Raw genomic sequence first — 24,267 nt, forward strand, 5'->3', positions numbered from 1 at the left:
CATTATGGATGTGACCAAAAAAGTTTGCAGTATACAATTCTTTGAAATAAACTGCACAAACCAAAAGAAACAATACTAATCAAAAGTTTTGTTGGAATTTCTAAATAACTTCTAAATAATATTGTTTTGCATCTTCCTCATTTTATGACTACAGTATTAATAGTAAATGTATATTTAATGGTGTCTAAAACTCCTTTAAAAAGGCATGCATAATTTTTGTATAAATTCCAGTTTTATTCTTGTGAAACTTTATCGTAAATGGTTCACAAAAATTTGTTTTACTGTAGTTTAGACATATTTTTATACATTTTACTTATTTTAACCAATTTTTTTTATTATTCATTATGATCTAATTTATATTTATAAATTTATTTTGATGCAAGTTTTATTAATTAATTAAAACTTTGATTATTTTTTAAATCTTATTTAATCATATGTTTATTTATTTTGTAGAATTACAGTGGTCCCTCGCTATAACATTGTTCACTTTTCGCAGCGTCACAGCTTCGTGGATTTTTTCTGTGCAATTTAACACGCTTTTTTCTACAGCGCATTGTGTTCTGCAATTATGGAATAAATAAATGAAGATCAAATGGTTTTGATCTTTGGTTTCATTCTATAATACTGGACTTATTTTTCTACGAAGGTTTGATCTTTGAGAGTGTTTAAACAAGGGAGAAAAGTATGAAAATGTTAATGCCTGTCTGACAAAAGTGTATAGTGAGGGCTTTTACAACTTTAAAACATCTATAATAATTGTAAAAAAACAAAGCTGACTATTTTGCAGATTTCACCTATTGCGGGTTATTCTTATAACGAAGGACCTATGTATTGGGTTGTTTTAATCCAATTTGCCTTCATAGTGACAATTTATGTATCTTACAATGTTTATTTAAATCTTATTTTTTATTTTATTAAATTGGATTATTGTAGGTTTTTTTCTTTTTCTTTTTTCAGTTTTCAAGCTTTTTCTTGAAACATTTCCCCTAAAACATGTTGTCAAACCGATGATGTTATTTCAATTTGTTAGTGTTTTTCCGATGTTTCTGTATTTGCATGTGTTGTGAGATTTCGTGTGCACAGGTGTGGTCTAATTTATAATAACGTTTTCTCAATTTGTTAGTGTTTTTCTATTTGCATGTCTTTTCTTAACTCACAGCATTTTTGAGCTCAGGCACCGTATTTTATTGACCTATCTAATAATAACGATGTTTAGCACAATATTATATGAAAAAGCTATTTTACAAATGAAAAAGACAAAGTTTAAAAGTTGTGACAACAGAAAATGTTTTTTTTTTTTGTTTAATACATTACATATTTGTAATCAATGATGGCTGATAAGTTATTTTTTGAAACATTAAAATCACAATTGCTATATTCACAATACCATATTGTTACACATATTTACACAGTTCCTGAAGAACTATTAGAGTTCAATTTCGCAATAAAATATTCAGTGAGATTCACTCCAAAGGCCACAGTCGAGACGTGTTACAATTCCTAGCAAAAGCATTTGTCTTCCACCCACACTGATGAAGAGCAGCTGTTTTGACAGTCTAGACTTGTTTTGCTCTGATTCACAGCTTGGATTTAGTCTTGTCCATGATTTCTCTCAGCACGTCTGTATTTTCTCCCTCTGGAGCTTCAGGCCAGGCATCGTGTTCTGAGAGTCAAAAAGAAAATGAAAGTGTCTGAATCCTTAAACAGGATGAATCAACATCCGCTTCTGTAGCCAGAAATATGCCCTGTATTTATTTTTAAATGATCTGGAAGATAATGAGTACCTGGAATTTCCCAGATGGAGTGGTAAAGGCTCTGTCCTGCATCCACCTTCAGGGTTGCTCCAGTAATAAAGTTGGCAGCCGGAGACAGCAGGAAACACACAGCCGGAGATATCTAATACAATGAAGGAAATATAGAATTGGTTAGAATACAGATTTAGTTGTAAAATCTCAGAAAATTCAAACACTAATTTGCTTTTTGTACTAGTATTTAAAAATGTTTTCACTAATGTTGCCAATAAGCACATAATGTAGTTTATTTGATAAAAGATACAGTAAAAAGACACCAGTAATATTGTAAAATGTTATTACAATATATATTTGTTTTTTATTTGAATACATTTTAAGTGTAGTTTTACTAATGAACTTTCAGCTTTTCTCATAACACTTTAGAAATCATTTTAATATACTGATTTAGTGCCAGTGTTATTAGTTGTTATTAATCCCTTTAGATAGTTCAAAAAAACATTCCTTATTTTCATTTATTTTAAAGCTAAAATAAGTAAAACTACAGTAAGACTTAATAAAATGATATAGACAAAAAACAGTAAAATGTACAAAAACCCCCCCCAAATGACTAAAACTTTACCCAAAATGGATAAAACCTAAAATCTAATATTAAACTAATTTCATGACATGGTGACTCAGTGGTTAGCACTGTCACCTCACAGCAAGAAGGTCGCTGGTTCAAGTCCTGACTGGGTCAGTTGGCATTTCTGTGTGGAGTTTGCATGTTCTCCCCGTGTTCGTGTGGGTTTCCTTCAAGTGCTCCGGTTTCCCCCACAAGTTCAAAGACATGCGCTATAGGTGAATTGGGTAAGCTAAATTGTCCGTAGTGTATGTGTGTGAATGAGTGTGTATGGATGTGGTGACCCCTGATAAATAAAGGGACTAAGCCGAAGGTCAATGAATGAATTTGCTAGTTTACATTTACATTTAGCAGATGCTTTTGTCCAAAGTGACTTATGAATGAGGCAATTCAACAAGAAGAGGCAATAACAAAAAAGTGCTAATTATGCAAAGGAACTTCCATTAAATATATTCCGCTATCCATATTCCAATATTGCCAGACAAATATTTAATGTAATGTATTTGATGAAAGATACAGCAAAGTCACCAATAATGTTGTAAAATAATATTACAACATCTGTTTTTGTATTTGAATATATTTTAAAGTGTGGTTTTACTTATGAAAAAGCTGAATTTTAAGCTTTAATGTCACACGATCCTTTAAAAAGCATTATAATATACTGATTTAGTGCCAGGGTTATTAGTTAACTAAAATTAAAATCCTTTTTGTTGCTTAAAAACAGTTAACAAAAAACAACAACAACAACTATAATATATATAAAACTAAATATATACCTAAAACTAAAGTAAAAACCTATTAAAATGAAATGAAAAAAAAAAAATAAATAAAAAATAAAAACTGCATCAATAATGCATCAATAATCCTGAAAAGGTCAATAATAATAATAATAATAATAATAATAATAATAATAATAGTCTAATATTACATAATATTATAGTCTAACATTACTATTAATAATTATATTACTAACACCTATGTCCTCATAAGTATAAATAGTTTTAAATTATATTTTAAAAAAATTCACAATGCATTTTTCATGTATTTCTTTTCACCACATTTTTATTTTTTACTGTAGTTTTCACTAAATAACTGAAGCCTTGGTACAAGTGAGACATCTTTGGAAAAAAAAAAAGTTAGACAGACAAACAAATAGACTTATTTAACATCTGAACTGATACCTCCTCAGGAACACCGAGTCTTTTAGCAGGACTGAATGGCACTGACATCTTAAACAAAGCAGGCCCATATTCTTTGTAGTTTTCCATTGCAGTTTTGGAGATGATTGTTCCCTACATTCATCAAACACAAAACAACAAATGCACACACACACACACACAAACACACACACACACACACACACACACACACACACGCACACGCACACGCACACGCACACACACGCACACACGCACACACACACACACACACACACACACACACACACACACACACACACACACACACACACACACACACACTGTTTTGTGACAATAGACTGTTCAAGTACAATTTTCTCTGACATTTAGTAAAAACAAAAATTAAATTGGGAGCATATAATACTAGGGACACATTTTCAGGCAAGGTAAAGTCATCCACATCTTATTTGATTATATTAAAATTTTCATTTTGTGTGTTTATTCAAATCAATATGCAAATGCTGAATCCAAAGAATCCAAATAGAATTAAGCTGCCTTTTCAGCCTGATTTCACCAAGTAGGAGATTAACATCTCGGTTGATCCTAGAACAACATTCCAATCAGCCAATCAGAATTAAGAGATACGTTTGTTTAGGCTTACGGTTAGGTTTATGCACTTTTAAATGATTGTTATCCAACTATTATTCCCCTCTGATTTTGGGAACTATTATGGTTGGTTTTAGGAGTAGGGAATAGGTATGGATTACACTTTCAAGCAAAAATGATGTTCCAGGATCAACATAGATGTTAATCCAGGATCGCATCATACTTGGCAAAGCCATGACATGCCTTTTTCAATGTCTCTAATCAAACAAGTCAATCCTAATATAAATAAAATATAGTTTAATGGTTTCCAATCTAACACATACCGGCGCCACAGAGTTGATGCGGACCCCACTGTGAGCCCACTCTATGGCCAGACTCTTGGTCAGGTTGTCCACTGCTGCTCGAGCTGCTCCAGTGTGCCTGGCATTAATAAAAAAAAAAACAGCTTTGAATAAAGGTAAAATGTTTGATTGTGAGAAAATGGATGTTTAACCAGCCATAAATAAAAGGTAACACACAATATGTTTATTTTATTTTTGCAGAGGCCAACTCACGCCATTCCGGGAAAGCCCTTCCACATGTCAGCAATGATGTTCACGATTACACCTCCATGATCCTTCATCCAGGCATTGTATGCTATCAGTTAACACCAAAAGAAAGCAGCCTTTGAATTTATACACAAAGTTGTCAACATAATTGTTGGGGGTTAAAAATAAGAACATACACATATCGTCATAACACAACAGAGAGCTAAACTACAAGTCAAGCATAGGGGTGTGAGATAAACTAAATTTTGGGATAATGGAAGTTAAGCGAATTAGGGCTCTGGAATATGAGATATATATATATATATATATATATATATATATATATATATATATATATATATATATATATATATATATATATATATATATATATATATATATATATATATATATATATATATATATTGGAGACAGCAAGTAAAGGTCTATGGTTTCAAATTATAGTCTTATTGTTTTTTTTTGCGCTGTTGCAAAATACATTGTTTATGGTTATACTTTTTCATTATGTGAATGACCTTACATGAAAGTCGCATGCTTAAATTTCATTAATATTTTTGTCCAGAAGTTCTAAATTGATTGGATTTTCAGAAAAGGTACCATATTGTGATATAAATATATTTTTAGCAGGATATGAGATGACTTATCGTGATATGAGGAAAAAAAAAGGATTAAAATGGATCATTCTAAATAGGATCATTCTAACTGTATTGTAATAGTCAAGCAGCTCGAAACTACACCTGCTTTGGTCGCATATAGTCCTGAAATTTAATTTATGCAACCTCAAAATATATTTGGGAGCATTTGTGGCAGTGCATAAAATTGTTGCCATGCGCCCTGTTTTTACAGCAAATTGTTCACTGCATGAGCAGATTTAGGGGACATTCATGCAGAATACATTTTTGCACCTAAAAAATAAATGTGAAATGCAGTGTTCAGGAATGGTTTTAAACACTTCACATGCCTACTTGCACCGTTATTTTCTTATATTCATTTATCTACCTCCATTAAGGAACACTTGTTAAATGTTATATATTTTATCAATAAATTAATTTTAATTCTAAATAGTCACGTAAATTAACATAAACCAGGATTAATAAATATATTAATTAATTGTTTATTGTAATTTCTTGCATCAATCAATATATCGACTATTATCGCTATATTAAAACAGAGTCATATTGTAAAAGAGTGGGAAAATATTGTCTGTCAGGGAGTGCACAGTGTCCAATTAAAGAAGTGAACAAAACTTTTATTACAGGTCTTGTGAAGTGCTTTGAAATTGGAAAAATTGACGTAATCTGAAAAAGGTAGAGAGGGTGGAAAATTGAGTGGCTTATCTCCTTTCAATAAAACAGCCAATATCGTTTAATGTTTCATCAGTGCTCTGCCAGTGAGAGAGGTTGAGCTCAAGCACATTAAATAAAGAAACAAATGAGAAGTGTCCTAAAGGGGGCGGGGCATGTCAGATACTGGAGAGCATTTGATTGGTCAAGATTTGATGAGAAACTAAAGTATGAGGTGATGTGAAAAAAAAAAACGTTAATCCATTAAGGCGAAGGTGACAAACTACTTGGATGTTTATATCCATTTTATATTTTCTAAATGCGAATTTTGTCACTTTTTTTGTAGCACACTAGCTAACAGATATCCTTAAAACTAACAAACTGAAACTAGCATTTACATTTTTTTATTTTAATTTCACAGGACCTTTAAATCTTTCAAAAACAGTTTTGCGCTGTCAAGCTAATGCTATAGGATAGATTTCACACACCCCTAGTGTGTTTCACCTTTATGCCAAACCTTCTCTGCAGCATAAGAACGTTCCGTTGAGGTTGGTGTCGATCACAGCTTTCCAGCCTTTTGCACTCATCATGTTTGCCGGACTGGAAAACTGGCCACCTCCATTATTCACCAAAAAGTCGATCCTCCCGTGAAGTTTCAGTGTGGAGGCCATCAGATTCTTCACCTGTTAGAAACCAGAGTTACATGTTACATTTCCTCAGCAGATTCTCACATATAAATTACAAACCTACAGCTACAGAAATAATGACCACTTGGAAATTCTTAGCTTCTCTGGATTTGTCAGATTCATTAGATAAGATTTACTGAAACCCGTAGGTTTCTGAGCCTATCATTCAACTATTTGTTTACGTATGTATGTGGGTGTAAACTTCAGTAATGTTATTAAATAATAGGTAAATGTTAATGTGGTTTATGTACAAAACAGATGAATATTTCTGTCTTTTAGCAGATGAGGCACTTTGTTTACCAAAAGTTATCATTTTTTATTTCATGTGTTAAGTTTTTGGTTACTATACCCTCACTTGGAAATCATTCCGCATAAACCTGCATATTTTGTACAAAATTCTGCACAGAAATAGCAAAAAATGGGCCTGGATATGATTAGATTTTTTTAAAACTCTTGTTTTACCTAAAAATGAAAAGTAACATGACATTTTTGTTATTTTGTGCAAAAAATAAAACCCATAAAAAACATAAAAACATTGAATTATATACATTTTTTCAATTATATTATGTGTTATAAATGTGTATGGCTATTATCAAAAAAACATTAAATTGGAAACCAAAACATGTCTTCTTAAATCAGGGGTCATCAATCTCAGTCCAGGAGGGCCGGTGTCCCTGCAGGGTTTTACTCCAACTTGCCTCAACACACCTGCCTGTGTGTTTCAAGCAAACCTAGTAAGACCTTGATTAGCTTGTTCAGGTGTATTTGATTAGGGTTGGAGCTAAAATCTGCAGGACACCGGCCCTCCAGGAACAAGTTTGGTGAACCCTGTCTTAAATGATTATACTTTAAAGAATTCTCTAGCATAAAGGCAGTGCATTTGTATATGCAGATTTATAAGACTGTCACCTCGTCTTCATTGCGGATGTTGCACTCTATAGGGGTGACTTTAGCTGGACTGGATGGAGGGATTTTCAGTGTCAGCTCTTCCGCTGCTGACTTCAGACGCTCCAGCTTCCTGGACGATATGACCACACTGCATCCTACAACACAGGCCATTTATAAAAGCAATGAGGTAAAGTAGGTTTAATATTCACTCATTCAGACTTTCTCCTTAATAATATACTTTTAGAAAAGTATTCTTTGGCTGCTAATATAATTTCATCATTTAGAATTAGCAATGGCTATCAAAGTACATCATTGTTCACAGTCAGATAAATAGTGCTAATGTTGTTTTCAAGTCATACTTGCATGTGCTTTCAGACCGAATATTCAAAGTACTTTGGTAAACAATATAGGGAGCATGTCACTGAACAAATGTCCAAATATAACACCAACTTTACCTCAAGCAGTGGTGTGAAGCATTTCAGTAAATATATTATTATCACGACACATCTTTTGTGAGGAGCAGTTGGATTCTGCTACAAAAGCCAAGCAATGTCATCTACAGGACATACAGTAAAAGGCACTGCATGTTGTGTCCTTTGCTCTAACTTTCCATAATCATGGTAGAAACTGTAAAAATTAACTTGAAATATTTACCACTTTAGCAGCGCTTATTTTACATGCATAAAACTACAGATCAAAACAAATACAAAATCCCCTCAGGTAGAACTGATGTGGAAAAACGTATAGCCCAAAAACTAGCGCATATTTAATTAGACCACATCTCATTTTCTGGCAATTACAGAAAACCTATGATAAGAAACAATGTGCTTTCACAGGGTAAAACGGAGTAAAAGTTTTTTATTTCATGTGTTAAGTTTTTGGTTACTATACCATCAAAATCATTCTGATAAATCTGCAGATTTTGTACAATTTCTGCGCAGAATTAGCAAAAAACATCTGCAGATTCTGTCTGGTTTAAGTGGCTTTAAGTAAAATGTTAAAATTAGTTTTATACTCTAAAGGTCTGATGACATTTCCTAAAAAATGTTTAAGTTAAAATATTGTCATTTAGTTCATTTCTTTTTCCTCAAAATGTGACAATTGGCCAAAATAAAAATGTTCAAATGTTGTCATTTGTTATTCCACCAAACATTAGATTTTTCTTAACTCGTGTTGCCTAAAATGAATAGAAACATGCCAGAAAACGAAGCATTTTTGTTATTTTATGCCCAAAAAACACACAGTTTTATTTCTACATGTATAAAACCACAGATTAAAATAAATACAAAATCCCCTCTGGTAAAAGTGATGTGGAAAAACGTACAACTGAGAATTGCAGAAAACCTACGATAAGAAACAATGTGCTTCACAGGGTTTCTGCAAGTTTCATCAAGTCAAATTTAAGACTTTTTAATACCCTTTTAAGATCATTATAAATTAAATTTGAGGCTTAGACATGGCTAAACACTAAGGATTTTTGATAACAGCCCAGTTGGGCTAATGGAATTGTTTTTTTCATTGCATGACACAAATCAAATGTAGTTCTTTCTTAGCCACATACTTTAATGTGTCGAAACAAGAAAACTCTAGTTGTATACAACATTTTTTAAAAAGAGTAGTTTAACCTTGCTAAAAATATATTTATTACAGAGAAAATTACATGAATAATCAAAAATATATACCGTTTTCGTTGGCTTTTGGTCGAAATGAATTGAGTATAACTCCTATTCAACCTAATGCATTTCTGTTATAAATTCTTACGTTTCATGTCTATTTATAAACATCATGTCCACCCCCCTTACTTCTGTAAATAGTTTTGTATTAATGGAAGATTATGTAAAGGGATATATCGCTCTGTTATTATCATGAGGAATTGTGTAACTGTTCTTAGTTTAGGGATTTTAATTTCGAGAATTAGCAGTGTTTCTTTGCAATAAAAAACGTATCGTTTTTATGACAAGTTAATATCAATTCCCCGATTACACACATTTAATTCTACAAGAAAAAAATATTATTTGCAGTATTTTCTGGATTATGGAATGATCAAAAAGAAATACACAGAAAACCTTTGTCTGTATCGAAAAACGAAAATGTATGCAAAATATAGCACAAAAATAATAACGTTACCTTAATTTACATGTTTAAACAACATTTGGGAAAACTTGTAATTCATTTAGGAATATTTGCAACACTTAATGTAATTGTCACTCGACTGTTTCAGCTATTTCTTCTACCTTATTACACCTGTTGTCTGAAAAGGTTAATTTGATAGATAAACATATTTGAATTATTTTATTTTAGTCAACTTTGATACATTACTGATTGCGGTGTCGCTCAATATCTGGACTAAAGTTCACGGCTGTGCAAGTGCTGATCTAAAGACAAGGTCAAAACCATCGTCAAAACTCATGGTAAACTCATACCTAACTGTAAGAGCTCAGAAGTGATGGCTTTTCCAATGCCAGTGCCGCCACCCGTCACGACTGCGACTTTGTGATTGAAAAGACCTGCTTTAAAAACACTGGACGCTGCCATGTTGTCTATGACTGCGAAGCATCAAGAGTTAAATATTTTAAGGTAAAAGTCTTTTTCCGGTCGCGTCAAGTTAACTTCCTGTTTTTTTTACACACGTTCATTTAAGATGGTATTGTTATCAACGATAGAAAATGTAATAATACATTTCTTAGACGTTTGATTCACTATCCTGCAACTTTTAGATATAAGTACTTTTGGAATAACCAATTTGAGAATATTAATTGAAATTTGGGGGCAGCATGGTGGTGCAGTGGGTAGCACAATCACCTTACAGCAAGAAGGTCGCTGGTTCGAGCCCTGGGTGGGTCAGTTGGCGTTTCTGTGTAGAGTTTGCATGTTCTCTCCGTGTTGGCGTGAATTTCCTCCAGGTGCTCCGGTTTCCCCCACAAGTCCAGAGACATGTGGTATTGGTGAATTGGGTGAGTAGTGTATGTGTGTGAATGAATGAATGTTTCCCAGTGATGGGTTGCAGCTAGGGCTGCGTAAAACATGCTGGATAAGTTGGCGACCCCAGATTAATAAAGGCACTGAGCAGAAAAGAAAATTTATTTGGAATTTGATCTGGACTTATAACAACAAATATTGTCTCTAATAAAGGCAGTGAAATCTACTTTAAAATCATACATAAAATATATCCAACCAATCAGTTTCTCAAGAGATTTAAAGTTGATCTTTCTGAATCTTGTGTTGTTTTGCAGAATGGATGTTGAGACTGTTATACATTTTTATTGTATGTATGTTAAATATTTCCGGGTTGATGTTGAATGTCTGTTTAATATACTGAGTGGTCAAAATTAATATAAGGAAAAGAGATGCCATATTTTATGTATAAAAATATATATAGATAAGAATCTCCTGTTTATGTTAAATCTTTTGATGTTATTGGGCAAATGTCATATAATACACAAGTGTAAATGGTCAGAGAGGAAGCCTAATATCTCCCATTTCAAGGCTTATTTAAAACTCCTTTTCTGTATGGTATTTTTTATGTATACCTGCTCTTGTTCTTTCTTTCTGTCTTTTTTTCTTTCTTTGTTTTTGTTATTATACGTTATTAGCATATAATAATTATAAACCTTTTTACAATCAATGGAAACCACAAGCAAATTACTTTTAAAAACACAAGACATTTCAGTATGTAAAACCACGTGATTTTATTTTACAGTATGTACAGTGAAGCAAAGGAGAACAATTTCGTACTTGACTTAACTTTTCAATCACAGATAAACAAACAAAAAAAAACATGTTTTTTCCTTCCTTTTGATGGAATTACAATGAAAGGTCTAAAAGAAATATAATGCCAATTAGCAAGACCAACATCATCATGTGAATAGTGTGTCCCTCATTCAAATTACACACAAACACAACTGGATTGACATGAGCCTGTGAGTCTTACGGTTCAATTTATTTAAAATGATGTTAAAAAACATCCTAATGATTTATTGCTTATTAGGGTTAAACATGTAAACACATTTACAAAAAAATACATGTGCATATATCTATATACGTTATCCACATGGTTTTAAACATTCAATTACATATACACATCAACATTTTAATAACAATGTGCAAATTCTGAAGTGAGTGCATACCACAGAGTTAAAAACAATTACGTGGGCCATTGAATGAAAAGTTGCTCATTAAAAACACCATTTGGCTTATATATATATATATATATATATATATATATATATATATATATATATATATATATATATATATATATATATATATATATATATATATATATATATATATATAGGTTGTACAAATTAAAAAAAAAATAGACATTAAGAAGGCAAGTCTCGGAAGATGGGCACTTCAGCTTTGTAATTCCTAAACTATTGCATATAACAGAATTTATGCGGCCCTAGAGATCATTTTAAGTAGTACCAGCATCTCACAGTCCTTTACAACAGCCAAACGCTGCCACAAACCTGTACAATATATAAATGTGCTGAAATCTACACGATTGATACAAAGAGCACAACTTAACAATACTACGTCTGTATGTACATGAATTAAATATGTGTCTTCAAGCACTTGTGTGATTAGCGTCAAGTGAGAGTAGTGGACAAAACAGAATAAAAGATTAACAAAAATCAAAGAAAAATAATCGAAAAAGCTAAACAAAAGTAAATAAAACTAAAGCAAAGCAAAACAAAACAGAACAACCAAAACAAGGCAATACAAACAAACATACAAACAAAATGCAAAACAAAAAGAACAAGAGCAAAGTAAAATAAAAATAAAATAAAAGTTAAACAAATGAAAATGAAACTAAGCAAAGCACAAAAAGTAAAGCAAAACAAACAAAAAAACCCAAACCAAAATATAACAAAGGATAAAAGCAATGTAAAATAAAATAAAAAAGCAAGGTAAAACAAATAAATTAAGCAACTGAGAGTAAAGCATACAAAACAAAATTCAAAACAGAAAGATCAGAGCAAAGAGCAAAGAAAAAAAGGTGAAGCAAAACAACAGATGGCAAAGCACACGAAGCAGAAATCAAACAGACCGTATCAAAATAAAATAAAATAAAATGGATGTGATGCGTATTTCAGCTAAAAATAAATTAAAACTGCTCAAAGCCGAATCAAATGTTGGCGTCTGCAGCAGGTAAGGGTGAAAGTGCATACTGTAGTGTGTGGTGTGATTATGGCCGGTCTGTTCTCTGAGAACCCATCATCCCGTTCTTCATATCCATTCAAGTCCTCCTCTGGGCTCTCAGTGGTCCAGAAAGAGCATATCTGTGGTTCTTCAGAGTTGTGGTCAGTTGTTACTGGGTCACATGGAACCTAAGGCTCTTGTAATCCTGCATTTTGGCATGTAGTGTTTTTACCCAGGATGCATTGCGGTCAGTAGCTGTTTTCATGGCCTGCCAGGATGTAGAGGTTGCTGTGTGCTGTGGGATTGTCTGTCGGCCGGCTCTCCAAAACCACCACTCTATAAAAGATCAACACAAAAACAAATACCTTTGACCCTTTGTGCAAATGTATGACCTATAATAAAGTATAACACGGACCAGCGCTGAGTAATATCTAAGTCCCTTTAAGGCAAGTCATTTCACTCGGTGGCCATCTTTGAAACGCCTCTCGGGCAGTATGCTCAGGCATTCTGTCTGAATGGGGAAACATCAAATTCTCCACAACTGTTTGCCAAGCTTACAATTAAATTTTATATTAGGAATTGGCAATAAAATTAAACAACAACTGTCTCTTTAGTTTCATTTCTAAACGTCCTAATCACACAAAATCTGCAGAAACTCATGGCTGGTCTGAGCCCCTCCCCCGGAGTTTTGTCTGTCTATAGTGATCGCTGATTGGATCCTGTACTAGAAGACGGGCTTTATTCTGTTACACTTTTCCCCATTCAAAACTACACGAGACATGTCTTGTGTATTCTATAGTCTTTGGTAATATAGTGTCAAAGACTATAGAATACACAAGACATGGCACTTGTATAGTGTTGAATGGGGAAAAGTGTAACGGTCAATATTGTGAATGATGCCCCCCCTACTAGTACAGGAGCCAATCATCAATCGATATAGACTGACATTTCTCCGGGAGATGCTCAGACCAGACGTGTGCTTCTACGTTTTGTGGTCAACAAACACACTGGAATCTCAGCGAATTCTTGCTTCACAGACATAAGATATATATCCACATAAAGCTTGAAATTTTTACTTTTAAATGAACCCAGTATACTTTAAAACAAAAGTTTTTGGTTTTGTAACATGTATGAAACAAATGCGAGGTACAGTCCATCCTGTCAAACGCACATCACATGACAGCAACTACTCAAACGCCCACAAAATTGTAAACCAGGGGTGTCAAAGTCAGTTCCTGGAGAGCCACTGCCCTGCACAGTTTAGTTCCAACCCTGCTCCAACACACGTACCTGTAGGTACAAGCCTAAAGGACTCAATTAGTTTGATCAGGTGTGTTTAATTAGGGTTGAAACTCAACTGTGCAGAGCTGCGGCCCTCCAAGAACTGACTTTGACACCTGTCTTGTAAACAAACAGTTGCTGTCTTTTCAGAGGATGGTATTGTGTAAAATGGCCAAATATGAGGTTGGTGTCGTGATCTCGTTCCTTTCGAGTGCGCATGCTCATTAGCTTGGGCAACCTGAAAAAATGCTGAATTTGTTTGATTTGAATGTTTAAAAACTAAACTTATAAGACAGTGGTTGTTTCATCTTATTGTTGATTCCAAATATGTAATAAAATCGTAAGTTTAGTAAACAGTTTTAAAGAATTTAACTATGACGTTTCCACATTCAGACAGAATGCCCGAGCATACTGCCCGAGAGGTAAGTCCACCGCCGAGTGAAATGACTTGCCTTAAAGGGATTTTGATAGTATTACATAAAGAATGATTTCTTTATGATTGGATTTGTTGTTCTCACCTGTCTGAACCCAGCAGCCTGAATATCCTGGAGTTGTCAGAAATCTCCTGTGTAATCTGGAATAGATACAGTGCACAGAATTCTGAGATTGCACAATATGTACTGTATTTCATATCGAGAAGGAAATCACAGTAGGGTTTTTCCGTTCTATATACAATCTTATTAGTCATTCACTGCATTAAATCTGACAAACTATAGAATTTACCATAAAAATTATTTAGTGACTAAAAATGGTTACTGTGATTAAGTACATATTGATAAAAAAAATTAATATAATGTATTAAATATTTGTATACATATATGAATTTTTAAATTATACGTTTCTGTTTAACGGAAAGCAGATTTTTTCAACTCATTTCTAAACATAATAGTTTTAATAACTCTATTAAAAGTTTTTAATAACTTCTATACAGCTTAAAGTGACATTTAAAGACTTAACTAGGTTAATTAGGTTAACTAGACAAGTTAGGGTAATCAGGCAAGTCACTGTGTAATGATGGTTTGTTCTGTAGACTATCGAAAAAAATATATAGCTTAAAATGGCTTTTAAAAAGTTAAAAACTGCTTTTGTTCTAGCTGAAATAAAACATAAGACTTTCTCCAGAAGAAAAAATAATATCAGACATACTGTGAAAATTCCCTTGCTCTGTTAAATATCATTTGGGAAATATTTTTAAAAAGAAAAGAAAAAGCAAAGGGAGGCTAATAATTCTGACTTCAACTGTATATATATATATATATATATATATATATATATATATATATATATATATATATATATATATATATATATATATATATATATATATACACACATACATATTCCAATGTGTAAAATTTTGTGTTATGTTTACAAGCCTCCTCGTTCATTTAACTTTTTATTTCACATGACTTTTTAGGGCTCAACACTAAGGATTTACAGATTTTTTTTCTCTGGCCACACCAAACTAATTATTTCCTTGCCACAAATTTTAAATAATGTGTCAAAACAATCTAAATATAGCTGTATACATACACTTTTTATTCAACAATAATGTTCTTAAATGACATTTAAAGAAATGATTCTCATTTATCTAAAACTATACACAGTAGTTTGTCCAGGTTAAATGTCCCAGATCTTCAGGTAACTATACATAAATGGAGAGTTAATCTCCTATTAGAGCAATCCTATTGCAAAGGATGATAATTAAATCAGATTAACAAAAATAACTATAAGCAAAATAAAAACATTCAGTGTGTGATAGTTAAAGGATGATCACGTGCAGACGGTTATGGTTAGGAGCAGTAATAATCTGTTCAAAGAATGGTAAAAGCAAAAGTGGCAACCACTGCTGCTGCATACAAAAAATCTGGATCTCTCTGGAAAGCAGAAGGACTGTAGGTTTACTGCTTTTTTTCCAGTCTGTTTCAAAGAGAAATGATGGCAACAGTTGCGTTTCTGGGCATGGCTTTTCTGTGCCTGCTCACAACGTCAGTGAGCGAGAATCGCCTGTGTCTCATCGTGCGCCTGACCATCCTCTCATTCGGTATTCACCTGCTTTCTTTTGCTCGCGCGAACAGTTATCAATCGTGTTGCTTCTCGATTCTAAGAGCACATTTGCCTGCATATTGACAAACAAACGGTCCTAAACTAAAATTCAAATTTTTAGGGACGAGGCATCTCTGGCAATTTAAACATTTTTGTCAACCAGCCAAAGTGGCTAATGGGGGTGTCTTTCTAACCCGCCACAGTGGAAATCTACCCACATTTGGCGGGTGTTAATGTCAAGCCCTGTTTCTCACATATAAAAAGCTGCACTTACCTCATTGGATTTGAAGCTGCGTCCTTGCATACCGTGCCTCCAGAAGGCCAACACGCTGTCCTGAAGGCAAACTAAGAGGAACAGACAGAACCACAGAACGAGAACAGACATTTAAATGATCTATTTAAAAATAAATAATATATTCTGTCCACATAAATTAGTTTAAAGTGTTCCCATTACACTTTTTCAGAAGTAGTACTGTAATTCCCAGGTGTCGTATCAAAATCCCTCTTTTTGGACAATTTCAGACACTTGAACTGATTTAAAAGTGACTGCACGTAAAGTCTTGTCAGTTTAAACTCCTGATAAATGGTAGAATATTCAGGACTACAGAGGGAGAAATAACTGCCATTAAAATACTTTATGTTTCCATCTTATTCATGCTCAAACAGCAACATCACACACTAAAGGAATCTGAAAGTGTAAAAAGCTTTATAGGGCCCATTAAAACATACATAAAGGCTAATCGCTACATTCAGAGGATGTTAAAATGGAGGTACATTTACTTCAGTCCCGCATTAATGCACCAAGGTCTCATACCTATCGATTCAATCTGAAAGTTAAAAGTCAGTTCTGCAGAGAGTTTTCGACTGGACTTCAGGCGGCCTTGCAGATTCACAATCTTAATGCACCCTGGAGAGGAAGAAGAGAGGCAATTAATCACTATTTCTGAAACACATGCATCTGATACTAATCTATTAATGTTCTGTACTTACGATCTAAGCAGACTAATATCGTATCTCTCTCCAGCTGAGTCACATGGATCACACAACTCTGTGGGGTATCTGAAAAAACAGACAAGTATGCATTTACACAAAATTGATCTTTAAGAATAACATTTTCTAACATGCCTATTTAGCAAGGTTTGTAATTGATGGTTGAATTTGAACTTTTATTTTTAATAATTATTTTTTTTCATGGTGAATATCTTCATCTCATATAGTATTACAATGTCATTCAGTGTTACAATTTTATATCAAAACATTATGATGGACACAAGACTACAAGATTTAAAATACGAATTCATTGTCATTTAAAACCTTAATACTAGGGATGTCAAGTGATCGGAAATCGGGCTCGACCACGCGGTTTTAGACTTGATCAGGATCAGACATTTCCTCTTGATCATGAATCAAATATATATTAAAAAAGTGTGTATATATATATATATATATATATATATATATATATATATATATATATATATATATATATATATACATACATACATCATTACATCAGTAGTGATTCACTCTCTGTACTATGCTGCCTGACTGCCTGTGGTTTCAACTAGGTCCGGTGCTGACGTAATGGGGGCGGGTACTTTCACTTTTCACTGCTACAGCCCCTCACCTCCACTCGTGTTCAAACCAAACTAAGATCAGCGCTGTGTTTCTTATGGCAGGTTTTATCCTTCATACATGTTAAGAGATCGAGTTGATTGACTTGATAAGGGAACATGTCTTGACATAACCCACACAGACATGACTAAGTAAAGTGTGAAGTCATGAATGATTTTAATCATTGCATTAGTCTGAACGTAAATGCCCTTGTCAGGCAGCGCTGGAGCACATCAACTGAACAGTATTAACAAAAGAAACACACATAACTGAAGACTCTTAAATGCTTGTATTTGTTGTATTTGCAGCAGCTCTGTGATGCTCGTCCACAACTTCATGCATTGGGTTAAATTAGGCTGTCCAGTCTCTGTGTTACAAACCCAGACAGGCTGTCAGGCAGCGTAATACAGTGAGTGAATCAAAGCGCATCAAATGATCGGTAATTAAAAGGGGGAAAAAGAAAAATAGAATAAATATATATACTTTTATATTAGACACACATCTGATGCGTGTATTTGCAGCAGCTTCACGTCCACAACTTCACGCATTGGGTTAAATTAGGCTTTACAGTCTCCTTTACTTCCATTGTTTCTGTTCAGCGAAGGGAACTCGAGAAACCCTGTGATGTCAGACACAGCGACATTTCAAGATGGTGGCGCCCTAGGTCTACAATCTACAGTAAAACATGCCGTTTTCTGCTAAATGGTTACATTAATTTAGTTTGTTTAATATATTTTCATTAAAGTGGAATCCAATGTACAAAATAAGGTAAACTTGACTGAGTCCTTCATTTCCACTTTAAGTTCATACTCATGTCTTTTTGTCCTGTCTGTATTTTGTCCTGTTTTGTTTTTTTTTACCCTTATAACAAAATGAGTATTGCGGTTCTCCTTATATCTGGTTTGCTTTTAACACAAACTTTAAGAATCCCTATTGGGAAACATTAATGCAAAAAAGCACTTTAGTAAAGAAAACTGGCATGAATGCACTTGATTTAAAGCTCACTTAAATTAAAAATATAAACTGTTAAATTAATAGTTACAGCTGAAGTCAAATTTATTAGTCCATCTGTAGATTTTACACAGTATTTCCTATAATATTTTTTCGTCTAGAGAAAGTCTTATTTCGGATAGAATAAAAGCAGTTTTTATTTTTTAACTATTTTATGATTATGATAACATTATTAGCCCCTTTAAGCTATATATTTTTCCGATTGGGTAGGCAAATATTTGCCTAATTACCCTAACTTGCCTAGTTAACCTAGTTAAGCCTTTAAATGTCACTTTAAGCTGTATAGAAGCATCTTAAAAAATATATAGTAAAATATTATTTATTGTCATCATGGCAAAGATTAAAGAAATCAGTCATTAGAAATGAGTTATTCAAACTATTATGTTCAGAAATGTGTTGAAAAAAATCTTCTTTTCCTTAAACAGAAATTGGGGGACAAAATATACAGGAGGGCTAATAATTCTGATTAAAACTGTATCTACATAAAAAGATCATACAGAATTTCAGCAATTAATTAATGTACAGAAATAAAGCTGTCAGGTTTTCAAAACACCCACCAGAATCGAACCAGTTGGAGGTGGAGTTGGGGTTGAGGGTCTCGAAGTGCACCACCTGGTTGAGCTCTGTGCCTTTGCTGACGGCGATGCAGATGAGTGGATACTGATGCTCAGGAACCACCAGCATCTCAAACACCTCCAGCGGGCACGGCAGGGGGAAGTCTATGCTCTGCAGGAACCACAGGGCTTAATTTAGAACGGCGCACATGTGAGAAAACGCCAAGTAAAGCAGTTTTAACCCTCCAGGCTTAAGCAGAAGAAATTCAGCAGTTTTTACAAGCTTAACGGAAGCGGGAATAGCTAATAATGTGCTTTATATTATGTGCAGTTAGATCATCTTGGGTTTGTTAAACAATGCATTTGTAAGTGTGATACTAATACTAAAAGCTTAAAGGGATAGTTCACCCACAAAATAAAAATTCTGGCATTATTTACTCATCATTCACTTGTTCCGAACCGGCGTGAGTTTCTTTCTTCTGTTCAACACAAAGGAAGATATTGTGAAGAATGCTGGTAAAAGCAGCCATTGTACGGTAAAAATTAACAAGACGCAAAACACTTTACGGAAAGAGAATCTACCACACACCGGAAGTGACAGCGGTGAAAAGTGTTGTCATTGGTTGTAAGCCGGTAAAGTACATGTCAGGTAAAGTACATAAAGTACATCGTGTTGTGAAGTACATAGCATAAATAAAGTTTATGGTAACCGAACATGGACTGCGGTCGAGGGTTGTTTTGCCCGTTTTGTTGCAAACACATGAGCAGCTTTACACGGTTTTGCTTTACATGTGGTCGGTGTCTGAAGTTTTTAAGGACACTAGCCAGACGGAAACACCAGACATACTGCATCAATGTGTTAAATATTTTAACGAGGGCCACTTGTACGCTGTAATCGTGGACATGATGTCAAGTCTAAACGGTGTTAACATCTGCTTGAGGACTCTAAAGTAAACTGAACGAAGCCGGTGTTACGGTTTAACTGGTGCCCCTTTTCATATGTAAACTATTCATATTTGCAGATCGTCACCTATTCACAGCAACAAAACATGCTCATACCAACAAAAAAAAAATTTCTCATTACTTGGTGTCAGTGTAAACATTATTGATTTTAATATTTGTGTGGCAGAACAGTATAAAACCAAAATTAATGTAAAGAAATAATCATAATTTACATGTCATCAACGGGATTCGAACCTGTTCAGCACGAGTATTAATCAACCTATCTAACGGAGCTATTCAGGACTACACATTGAGGTCAGTTTTCGTATATTTATCAGTCAACATATGTTGTGCTTTGGTTGTGTTAACTTGTTTCCATGTACTCGCGTTTACATGTTTCTACATACGCTCACGCTGATATTTTCTCAGAATAGCTCTAAATGACAAAACAATGTTTTATAGCAGTAGTATGGAGCTAATAATATGCCAAAAAATATGAATTTGAATTGAATTCATTTGATTAATTGTAATTTAATCAATCTGAGTTTTTATATGCTATTTAAAATTGTTTTGAATTTGAATTTCTTTTTTTGAATTTGAATTTCATAACTTGAATATTGAACATCTGAAATTTAAAACAACTGAATTTTTCAAGGCAGAATTTTTTAGATGTATTTTCAAACTTCAGATTTTTTGTGATCTGAATTCACAGACTGCAGATATCCAGTTTGTAAAAATACAGTTTTCAAGATGAAGAAATTCAGAACATTAAATTCAATATTCTAAAATTAAAAACCAGAAATTCTGATGCTGAATTCAGATTCAGCAGACAGTAGGTCAGGGGTCATCAACAGAGAAGTTCAAAATAAGAAATTTAAATTCAAAAAAATTTTAACGGCATATAAAAATTCAGATTTAATAAATTACAATTGTCAATAATTCAAATGAACACAATTCAAATTCAGATTATTTTGGCATATTATTAGCTCCATACAGTTGGCCAAACCATGATATTTATAGTTGTAGACTCGTGTTAACCTGTGCCTTTGAACTTGTGTAAACCTGTGTCAACAAAGTCACACACGAGCTGATATTTTCGGGTGTGTGGTACATTCTGCGTCACTTCTGCTGTGTGGTACATTCCCTTTCAGTAAAGTGTTTCGGGACTGGTAAAAGTGTTTTGCGTCGTGTTAATTTTTTTTCTAAGATGTAAATTTGTTTTGTCCTTGGTTTTTCTATATAATTGTGTCTTATGACAGATAAAAATGTTTTCCAAAATGTAAATGTTGTAAATGTTGTTTCCGGTCACCGTACCCCATTGACTTCAACAGTATTTTTGTTCCTACTATGGATGTCAATGGCTGTTTTTTCCCAATCATTCTTCAGAATATCTTATTTTGTGGTCACACTTTAAAATAAGGTTGTATTAGTTAATGTTATTGCATTAGTTAACATGAATAAACAGATCTGTTAAGCATTACTTAATCTTTGTTAATGTTAACTAAACATATTAATGTATTAATAATGTATACTAGCATTAATTAACTTTATTAGTATACATTAATTAACATGAACAAATGTTAGATATTGTTAAAATAGTGTAAACTTCACATTAAGGATTAATAAATGTTTTGTTAATGACAAATGTTAGTAAAGAGTCCACAAATATGAATAAATGCCTGTTTTAGAGTGTTAAAGTAGAAACTTGTGCTTCAACTTGGATGTTAATCATGTTTGATAACTCTTTACTAATATGATTTATCATTAATAAAGTACACTACCTGACAAAAGTCTTGTCGCCTATCCATGTTTTAGGAACAACCAATAATAACTTGACTTCTAGTTGATCATTTGGTATCAGAAGTGGCTTATATGAAAGTCAAAGGTCTCTAGATTACACTTATTTTACCAAAATAAAATATGACCATGCCTTGATTATTAATTATTTAATTAGGACAGTAAGGTCTGACTTTGCTTAGACAAAAGTCTTGTCACTTAACAGAAATAATGTACAGTATAGAATATAAAGTCATGGAGCAGTGAAAAAAAGAATTATTATTATGTATGACTCCCATGAGCTTGGAGGACTGCATCCATACATCTCTGCAATGACTCAAATAACCTATTAATTCATCTTCAACGCCTCCTTCATCTTACCCCAGACATGATAAATAATGTTAATGTCTGGTGACTTGGCTGGCCAGTCCTGGAGCACCTTGGCATTCTTTGCTTTCAGGAACTTTGATGTGGAGGCTGAAGGATGAGAAGGAGCGCTCTCCTGCTGAAGAATTTGCCCTCTCCTGTAGTTTGTAATGTAATGGGCAGCACAAATGTCTTGATACCTCAGGCTGTTGATGTTGCCATCCACTCTGCAGATCTCTCGCACACCCCCATACTGAATGTAGCCCCAAACCATGATTTTTCCTTCACCAAACTTGACTGATTTCTATGAGAATCTTGGGTCCATGCTGGTTCCAATTGGTCTTCTGCAGTATTTGTGATGATTGGCATGCAGTTCAGCAGATGATTCTACCTTCTGCCACTTTTCCAAATGATCAACTAGAAGTCAAGTTATTATTTGTTGCTCTTACAACTAAGGTTGACAAGACTTTTCTGAGGTAGTGTATTTATTAAGGAAATTAGGAACCTTACTGTAAAGTGTACACTATTCTTACATTAGTTCACTAATGCATTAACTAATGTATTATTTAACACATGAATGAATGTATAATTTACTTATGCCGTATTGCTGAATAAACGTGTTGTTCTTTGTTATCTAGTCCATGAACAAATGCATGTTTAAGTAAACATTAACTAATTAGGCTAATAATGCAAAGAGATGAATTAGATTACAAGTTGACAAGAACAAAGATTATTTACTACTGAATGAAGTCATCGTTCACCATCAGTTTATGTTTACTAATGTAATTATTATAATGCAAATAATGTTTACAAAGATGAAGTAATGCTTAATAGATGCGTTGTTCACTGCTAATTCATGTTAACTAATGCATTAACTATAACAACCTTATTGTAAAGTTTGTTTAGCAAAAGAAAAAATACAAGTTTAGAAGCACTTGAGTGTGAGTAAATGGTGGGAAATTTTCATTTTTGGGTGTGTAACGTTGTTTAGGTGATGGCAATAATTGACTCACCTTGACCAACATGAATTTCTGCATGGTCTCCACCCACTCAAAAAGAGCAATGCTGGACTGAAAGGCACCGCACAGGTACTTGTGGCCAGTATATGGATTCCTCACTGAGAATAAAAAGTGCTGTTTTAACTGAGGGAAGAATTTCAAATTAATTTGACTAGCTAATTAATAACAACACATTCCTTTTGTTTTTGCATTGATTACAAATATATTTTCTATCAGTGCTGGTGAAAGTTACTTTTGAAAGTAGTGCATTACAATATTGAGTCACTCCCCAAAACAGTAACTAGATGCATTACCTAGTTACTTTTTATGGTAATGCGTTATGTTACTTTTGTGTTACTTTTTATTACCTTGATCTCTTTCAGAACTTGCAGGGTTTTTTTTTCTTTTTCTTTTTAATTGAGGAGCTTTGCAATTAACAACACACTGTATAACCTTCATTTACCTTTAAAAAGCACATACAATTTGTTAAGTAGAAGGATTCTGACCGCAGAGCTATACATGCCGTATATACAGATTAATGAAAGTGTAAAGCAATGCGTTTGCTACTTTAATAATTTTTGTATTATTAAAAAGTAAAATCACAGTCCACCGAGACAATCCCCTTTTCCTTTTCCTCCATGTCTTCAAAATAATGAGAATATTTCCATTGCAGAAATGTAAGGCTCTGCCATCTTCCTTTCTGTCTGTTCCTGCATTCTCTCATTGTGTGGGATTCAATGTGACCACGTTAATTTTAATTCAGCAATTTATTTTTTAAAACCTAATTAACTAAACTAAAATGTTTTCGCATGACATTTTTTAAATAGTATCTCAAATATTATTACTTGATTTTTAAAAGTAATGCATTACTTTACATGTTACTTAGAAAAGTAATATTATTATGTATGTATATTAATATGTTACTTGTAATGCCCTACCCCCAACACTGTTAACTATATACTAGTATTCAATAAAAGTGTAATATAAAGGTCTAACTGGATTAAGTATGCAAGT

At 33.4% G+C, this 24,267-nt stretch overlaps 2 protein-coding genes across 8 annotated transcripts in view; both read right to left on the bottom strand.

The window, feature by feature from the left end:
• Positions 1 to 1,262: 1,262 nt before the first annotated feature.
• pecr (peroxisomal trans-2-enoyl-CoA reductase) lies at positions 1,263 to 10,080 on the bottom strand. Its single transcript, XM_056468094.1, has 8 exons — positions 9,944 to 10,080; positions 7,542 to 7,675; positions 6,464 to 6,629; positions 4,670 to 4,751; positions 4,439 to 4,535; positions 3,552 to 3,662; positions 1,785 to 1,896; positions 1,263 to 1,663 (listed from the first exon to the last, which is right to left on the bottom strand). Exons 1-8 carry the CDS (start codon positions 10,053 to 10,055, stop codon positions 1,578 to 1,580), a joined length of 900 nt encoding a protein of 299 aa, XP_056324069.1. The 5' UTR covers positions 10,056 to 10,080; the 3' UTR covers positions 1,263 to 1,577.
• Positions 10,081 to 11,821: 1,741 nt separating this feature from the next.
• Positions 11,822 to 24,267, bottom strand: part of map4k3a (mitogen-activated protein kinase kinase kinase kinase 3a) — a 145,410-nt gene continuing 132,964 nt past the window's right edge. For all 7 annotated transcript variants that reach the window (XM_056467838.1, XM_056467837.1, XM_056467834.1 and 4 more), the window contains 7 exons: positions 23,269 to 23,372; positions 19,175 to 19,343; positions 16,983 to 17,051; positions 16,807 to 16,899; positions 16,267 to 16,337; positions 14,465 to 14,520; positions 11,822 to 13,001 (listed from right to left, as the gene is read on the bottom strand). In XM_056467838.1, the coding sequence (XP_056323813.1) occupies positions 12,914 to 13,001; positions 14,465 to 14,520; positions 16,267 to 16,337; positions 16,807 to 16,899; positions 16,983 to 17,051; positions 19,175 to 19,343; positions 23,269 to 23,372 (650 nt within the window). In that variant the 3' untranslated portion in view covers positions 11,822 to 12,913. The remainder of the gene's footprint in view (positions 13,002 to 14,464; positions 14,521 to 16,266; positions 16,338 to 16,806; positions 16,900 to 16,982; positions 17,052 to 19,174; positions 19,344 to 23,268; positions 23,373 to 24,267) is intronic.

Source organism: Danio aesculapii, chromosome 11 (genome assembly GCF_903798145.1).
Source record: "Danio aesculapii chromosome 11, fDanAes4.1, whole genome shotgun sequence".
NCBI classification, from domain to species: Eukaryota; Metazoa; Chordata; class Actinopteri; order Cypriniformes; family Danionidae; genus Danio; species Danio aesculapii.